Source organism: Heptranchias perlo, unplaced genomic scaffold (assembly GCF_035084215.1).
Source record: "Heptranchias perlo isolate sHepPer1 unplaced genomic scaffold, sHepPer1.hap1 HAP1_SCAFFOLD_66, whole genome shotgun sequence".
In the NCBI taxonomy this organism is placed as follows: Eukaryota; Metazoa; Chordata; class Chondrichthyes; order Hexanchiformes; family Hexanchidae; genus Heptranchias; species Heptranchias perlo.
The window spans coordinates 3,629,472-3,636,287 of record NW_027139688.1 but is presented as its reverse complement, the minus strand read 5'-3'; the positions used below and the strand labels follow the sequence as shown (position 1 = coordinate 3,636,287).

The 6,816-nt window shown below is 42.8% G+C and overlaps 1 protein-coding gene across 1 annotated transcript; it reads left to right on the top strand.

Moving 5' to 3' along the window:
• Positions 1-2,717: 2,717 nt before the first annotated feature.
• Positions 2,718-5,710, top strand: LOC137318184 (probable G-protein coupled receptor 139). Its single transcript, XM_067981141.1, has 3 exons — positions 2,718-2,843; positions 4,271-4,343; positions 4,791-5,710. The coding sequence occupies exons 1-3, from the start codon at positions 2,718-2,720 to the stop codon at positions 5,708-5,710; spliced, it is 1,119 nt and encodes a 372-aa protein (XP_067837242.1).
• Positions 5,711-6,816: the final 1,106 nt, after the last annotated feature.

Here is a 6,816-nt window from a genome sequence, read left to right as displayed (position 1 = left end):
TCGGCAGAACCTTATTCTTATTAATTTGGACTATAACTCCTCAAACAATCTTAGGAGAACCTCATTCTTTTTAATTTAGACCCTAACTCCTCAAATACCCTCACCGGAACCTCATTCTTATTAATTGGGTCCCAACTCCTCAAACACACTCGGCAGAAACTCATTCTTATTATTTTTTTCCCTAACTCCACAAACGCTCTCAGCAAAACCCAATTCTTACTAATTTGGTCCTTAGCTCCTCAAACACTCTCAGCAGAACGTAATTTTTATTCATTTAATCCCTAACTCCTCAAAATCTCTCAGCAGAATCTCATTCTTATTAATTTAGACCCTAACTCCTCAAACACGGTCAGCAGAACCTCATTCTTATTAATTTAGTCCCTAACTCCTCAAACACATTCAGCAGAATCTCATTCTTATTAATTTAGTCCCTAACTCCTCAAACTCTCTCAGCAGAAACTCATTCTTATTAATTTACTCCCTAACTCCTCAAACGCTCTCAGCACAACGTCATTCATATTAATTTAGACCCTAACTCCTCATAGACTCTCAGCAGAACCTCATTCTTATTTGTTTAGTCCCTAACTCCTCAAACGCTTTCAGCAGCACCTCATTCTTATTAATTTAGCCAAGCTCAACGAATCTAAGCCGAAAATCCTCGAGAGACACTTATTGCAAATTTGGTTGCTCGGGATCTCGCTGCTCTCCACAAACTCCCACATGCTAAAGTTACTCTATACTTCATAGGTAAGTCCATGAGAAACAGGAAGAGGCTATACGCCTACGAGCCTGCTCCACTATTCACTAAGATCGTGGCTGACCTTTCACCTCAACTCCACTTTCCCACCCTATCACCATGTCGCTTGATTCCTTTAGCGTCCAAAAATCTATCGATCTCGGAATTGAATATATTCAACAACTGAGAATCCACAGCCCTCTGGGTAGAGAATTCCAAAGATTCACAACATTCTGAGTCAAGACATTTTTCCTTATCTCGTTCCTAATGGCCAACCCCTTATTTTGAGTCTATGACCTTTAGTTCTGGACAGTCCAGTCAGGGGAAACGGCCTATCACCATCTACCCTGTCAAGCCATCTAAGAAATGTATACGTTTCAATGAGATTACCTTTGATTCTTCCGAACGCCAGAGAGTATAGGCCCATTCCACTTAATCTCTCTTCACAGGGCAACGCTCTCATTTCTGGAATGAATCTAGTGAACCTTCGTTGCACCACATGTAAGTAAAGTATATCCTTCCATAGATTAGGAGACCTAAACTCTACGCACTACTCCAGGTGTGGTCACACCAGAGCCCTCTATAATTGCAGCAGGACCACCTTAGTCTTTTACTCCAAACACCTGGCAATAAAGGCTAATATACCATTTGCCTTCCCATTTGCTAAACGGAGAAGCTAATCTTATTAAAGATAGACATATCACCAGGACCCGATGTTTTCCACCCCAGGGTATTAAAAGAAGTAGGTGAGGAAATCATTGGTGCGTTAGACTTGGAACTCCAAAACTGTCTCCATTCTAGAATTGTCCGCATGGATTGGAAAACTGCCAATGCCACTCCATTATTTAATAGAGTAGGAGAGATAAATTACGTAATTACGGGCCTATTAGTCTAACGTCAGTTGTGGAGCAGTTACTAGAATCTGTCATTAGGGTCAGAGTGACTGAGCACTTAGACAAGTATGAGCGGATCAGAGAGAGCCAACGTGGACATGTAAAAGGTAAGTCATGTCTAACAAACCTAGTTGAATTTTTGAGGAGGTAACAAATGTGGTACAAAAGGGAGTGAATATGAATGTTAGTTATCTGGACTTGCAGAAGGCATTTGGCAAGGCATAACATAACAGACTGTTAACAAAAATAAGAGCGCGTGGAATTGGAGGCAACTTATTGGCTGGATCGGAATTGGTTAGATGAAAGGAGATAGAGAGTAGGGATAATGGTTATGTACTCAAATTGGCAGGATCTGACTAGTTGGGTCCCCCCGGGATCAGTACTGGGGCCTTAGCTTTTCACTAATTTATAAATTAATTCGATGAAGGAATAGCGAATGTATATCCATGTTTGAAGTAGATAATAAGTTAGGTGGCGCAGTAAAGTGTGTAGATGGGAGCAGACAGTTGCAAAGGGCCGTGGTTGCAATGGTTGCTGTTTGGAGTTCAATGTAGGAAATTGTGAGGCCATCCACTTTGTTCCCAAGAAAGAAAGGTCAGGGCATTTTCAACATGGTGAGAAGCAAGGAACTGTGGGTGACCTGAGATTTTTAGGGGCCGAAGTACGGAAATCACTAAAAGCTAGTGGACAGATACAGGTAAATATAATTAAAACGGCCAATGGAATGGAGGCCTTTGTCTCAAGAGGGCTGGAATACAAAGTGGTGTAAGTTATGTTACAGTTGTATAGAGCTCTGGTTCGACCCCATCTGGAGTAACTACATTCAGTTCTAGGCACCGCACCTCTGGAAAGATATATTGGTGTTTGGATGGGGTACAGCACAGATTCAGCAGAATGATACCGGGGCTTAAAGGATTAAATTATGAGTGCAGGTTACAATACACCAAGCTTGGATTCCCTTGAAGATAAAAGATTAAGGGGGGATCGAATTGAGGTGTTTATGGTGATCAAATGAGTTGACAGCGTAGATAGAGAGAAACTTTTTCCTCTGGTCGGGGAATCTAGAACAAGGTGTTTGTTTCGCCTACATGAATTTTAGCAAGGCTTTTGAAAAGGTTTCACATGACAGACTGGTCAAAAAAGTAAAAGCCCTCCGGATCCAAGGAAAAACGGCTAGTTGGATCCAAAATAGGCTTCTTGGCAGGAAGCAAAGGGTAATGGTTGAGTGGTGTTTTTGCGACTGGAAGGATGTTTCCAATGGGGTACGGCATGGCTCAGTACTAGGTCCCTTGCTTTTTGGGGTGTATATTAGTGATTTGGACATGAATGTGGGGGGCTTGATCAAGAAGTTTGCAGATGATGCAAAAATTATAAGGGTGGTGGACGCACATTAAATCGTAACTTTCAAAAGGGAATTAGATAAATACTTGAAGGGAAAACTTGGCAGGGCTATGGGGAAAGATAAGGGGAATGAGACTAATTAGAGAGTTCTTTCGAAGAGTTGTTACAGGAACAATGGCCGAATGGCATCCCCCGTGCTGTACCTACTATCATACTATGCCACTAAAATGAATCTAGTGCAATTGTCGGGTGCCTCAGTAACGGAGGAGCACCGTTATCTCTAGTGTATATGTGGTATACCATGAGTATCGGAGGAGAACAGTTATCTCCAGTGTAAGTGTGGTATACCATGAGTACCCGAGGAGTGCAGTTATCTCTCGTGTATGTGTGGTATATACCATGATTATCGGAGGAGCACGTTTATCTCTAGTGTATATGTGGTATACTATGAGTACCTGAGGAGCGCTGTTATCTCGAGTGTAAGTGTGGTATACCATGAGTATCTGAGGAGCGCGGTTATCTCTAGTGTATGTGTGGTGTACCATGAGTACCTGAGGACTGCAGTTACCTCTAGTATATGTTTGGTATGCCATGAGTACCGGAGGAGCACGGTTATCTCTAGTGTAAGTGTGGTATACCATGAGTTACTGAGGAATGTGGATATCTCTAGTTTAAGTGTGGTATGCCATGAGTAACTGAGGAGCACGGATATCTCTAGTGTAAGGGTTACCACTAGTACAGGAGCACGGTCACATCTAATGTAAGTGTAGGGGCACCACTATTACCGGAGAAGCACGGTCACCTCTATTGTTAGTGTAGGGGTACCACAAGTACCGGAGCAGTACGGTCAGGTCTAATGCTGCAGGACTGGGGTCATCACCAATATTGCAGGAGTAGTTTCCGTACCTGTTGCTGGTGGAGTTGGGGCACTAGGAGTAAGTCAAACGAAGCGTCAGAGCGATTAATTCAAGATTAGCTGCCTCCACCAGTCCTGTAGGAATAGGGTCAAGACCAGTACTGATAGATTCCACTTTCCATTTGTAAAGAATGTTTTAATTGTGTGATTTCCTAAACTGTCCAAAAATAATTCCAACTATTTCACTGAATTCGATGTCTCAGACCAAAAAACATCTTACCTGAGTCTATTTGTTAAATGAATGTAACTAATGTTAATTATGATGTAACCTGATTGACTCCCTGGTGAATTGATATGGGTATAAATATAGTGATCCCTTCTCCCGCCTGAGCCAGGCGCTAGTCAGAGACATTCAGCTCCGACTGAATTCATCCATTCTCACAGAAAATTTGGCAAATAACTATACTGCTGATAAAAGAGATTTACTACCCGATTCTCGCAGCTGTCGGTGTCCCAGGTGAGGTATTTTAACCTGTTAGTTGTTAATCGCTGTTAATTATATCACTGTTCTTACCGCATGTTGGATAAGGAAACGTATTTCCCAGATGTCAGCATTACACAGTCAGTAGTTACCAGAACCAACTCGTGAACCGCGGGTCTGCAATTTCTGTATTCCCCTTAATCTGATCATTTCACAGATGTTCCAATATTCTTTGAAGCTCCAACACTCGCGTTTTAGCGGATTTACGGACCGTTTCGTCACCCCGTGCAGAGTGAGCGCTGCAGCAGCTCATTGTAATGTGTGGTTAGGTTTCTCAGGTAGTGACTCAAATATTAATCCTGCTCTCAACTGCTCCGTGTTCATAATCACACTGATTGGAGTAAAATGCTTTCAACAGGTATCTGGCAATATATTTGCAATCAGACACTGGGATATTATTTCTCTCCTCTCTCTTTCTTACAGCGAACTTGGTAACAATTGTGATTCTCTCACGAGGAAACTGTGGCCTTTGCAGGTGTATCTCTGTCTACATGGTGGCCATGGCAACAGCGGATCGACTGGTCATGATCATTAATATAACATTGTATTATATTTTCAGTTATCACTTTCCACTGTCATTCCTCTCACACACTCCCGTGTGTAGATTCATTCTGTACATGGCCACTGTCACCCTCGATTTGTCTGTTTGGTTCACCGTCTCTTTCACATTTGACCGTTTTGTCGCTCTCTACTGCCAGAAGTTTAAAACCAAGTATTGCACCGAGAGAACTGCGGCCACGGTGTCAACAACGGTCTCTGTCCTTCTTGTTTTAAAGGACATCCCCATTGTGTTTGTATATTCACCTGAACGAATAATTAACAAAGTGCATTGGGGCTGCCGGTCAAGTGAGGCTTTTCTCTCCTCACTTCTAGCAGTACCGTACGGCTGGTTTCACGGCACCTCGCTCATTTGGCTTCCTTTTACTTTAATTGCCTTGTTTAATTCTTTGACCATCAGACGGATTGCAATGGCGAATAGAACCCGCAGGAGACTCCGGGATCACAGCAGTGAGAATCAGAACGATCCAGAAATAGGGAACCGAAGGAAATCCATCATTCTGCTGTTCACTATATCGGGCAGTTTTAGACTGTTGTGGCTGACAACTTCTGTGAGTTTTGTAACTACCAGACTGACAAACACCAATTATTACCGAGGGGACCACACAAACCCAGCATATATCGCCACAGAAACCGGAGCGATGCTGAAGTATTTGAGTTGCTGTCCAAACACGTGTATTTATGCAGCTACCCAGAGGAAATTCAGAGAAGAGCTAAAGAAGCTGCTGAAATCTCCCTGGACACTGATTCTAAGATTGGTTAAAAATGAAAGAATTGCGAACTAGAGCTCCCCTTGGGACATTAGAATTCACATTCAGCCCCTATTCCAGTTTAGACTGAGGTTCCCTCTCCTTACCGCAACATAAACATGGTTCTAATAAAAACCCACAGGTCCGCGATTACAGATGTGATTTCAATTCCATTTCATGCTAACTTTGACAGAGCGTTTCTAAAGTTCATTGGCCGAGTGACTCCTATAATGAAAGGACATTCCCCCTTTAATTATGAAACGTCTCAGTGATGAAGTGAACTTTAATAGTGGAATCGAATATTTGATCACCGAGTTTATTATCACTCTGCGAGGACGGTAATTATATTCAACCGTGTAATTGACAGGAAAATCCACCAGTTTTCGGTAAAGATGCGGTCGTTTAGAACTCCCGGAGAATTTACTTTTTCCGGGAAGTCTGATGAAAATATTTCTCGGACTGATGTCAGCTGCACCGACCGTCTCATCCCCTCTCCAGGGAATAAGGAGAGGAGCCGCTGTCTCGCTCGCAGTCTGGCGAGGTTTCAGCATTTTTGAATGTTAACAGTTGTTGCCTTGTTTTATCTGCTTTTTCTGAGATCTCGATTCATTAGAAATACTTGAAGGCTGTCCGGCAACATTAATCATAATGTTTTTATTTGTTGTTAATAAGGTAACACAGGGAACCTGACCGCTATTAATCTTAATCAACGACCCAGTAATACTGGTAAAGTAACGTAAGAACTAGGAATTTATAACAATCAGGACATTTGAGGCAATCAATACTTTTAGATATTGAGAAGGATTAATCCACTGTGTGTGTTGGTGCAGAGACAGTAGCATTTAATGCCCCCTCCGCTTTTACCAAGGCTGTGCATCGGAGTTCAGTCCGGTAACACTGCAGACCGGGGTTGAGAGCGTTGCTCGGTGCAAAGGCATCAGATGACGACCTGAGACAATTAACTAAAACTTTGTCCTCCCGCCAGTTTTTGTGCCTCGGATGAAACTGTTTCCCAATGTCCCCCGCAGTATAGGGGTTACAGATTGGAAGATGTCGAGGAGAGGCTGCCCCTGGGACTGGTCAAATCCACCGTTCACACTTCACGATGTGTGAGATCATCAGAGGAGATGTCTCTGACTGCT

Excerpts from the sequence above, each read along its gene's own strand:
- LOC137318184 (XM_067981141.1), top strand. The coding sequence starts at position 2,718 with ATGAATTTTAGCAAGGCTTTTGAAAAGGTTTCACATGACAGACTGGTC. Across the intron at positions 2,844-4,270 it reads TTCTTGGCAGGAAGCAAAGG|AAAATTTGGCAAATAACTAT; the intron begins GTAATGGTTGAG and ends CCATTCTCACAG. Across the intron at positions 4,344-4,790 it reads CGCAGCTGTCGGTGTCCCAG|CGAACTTGGTAACAATTGTG; the intron begins GTGAGGTATTTT and ends TCTTTCTTACAG.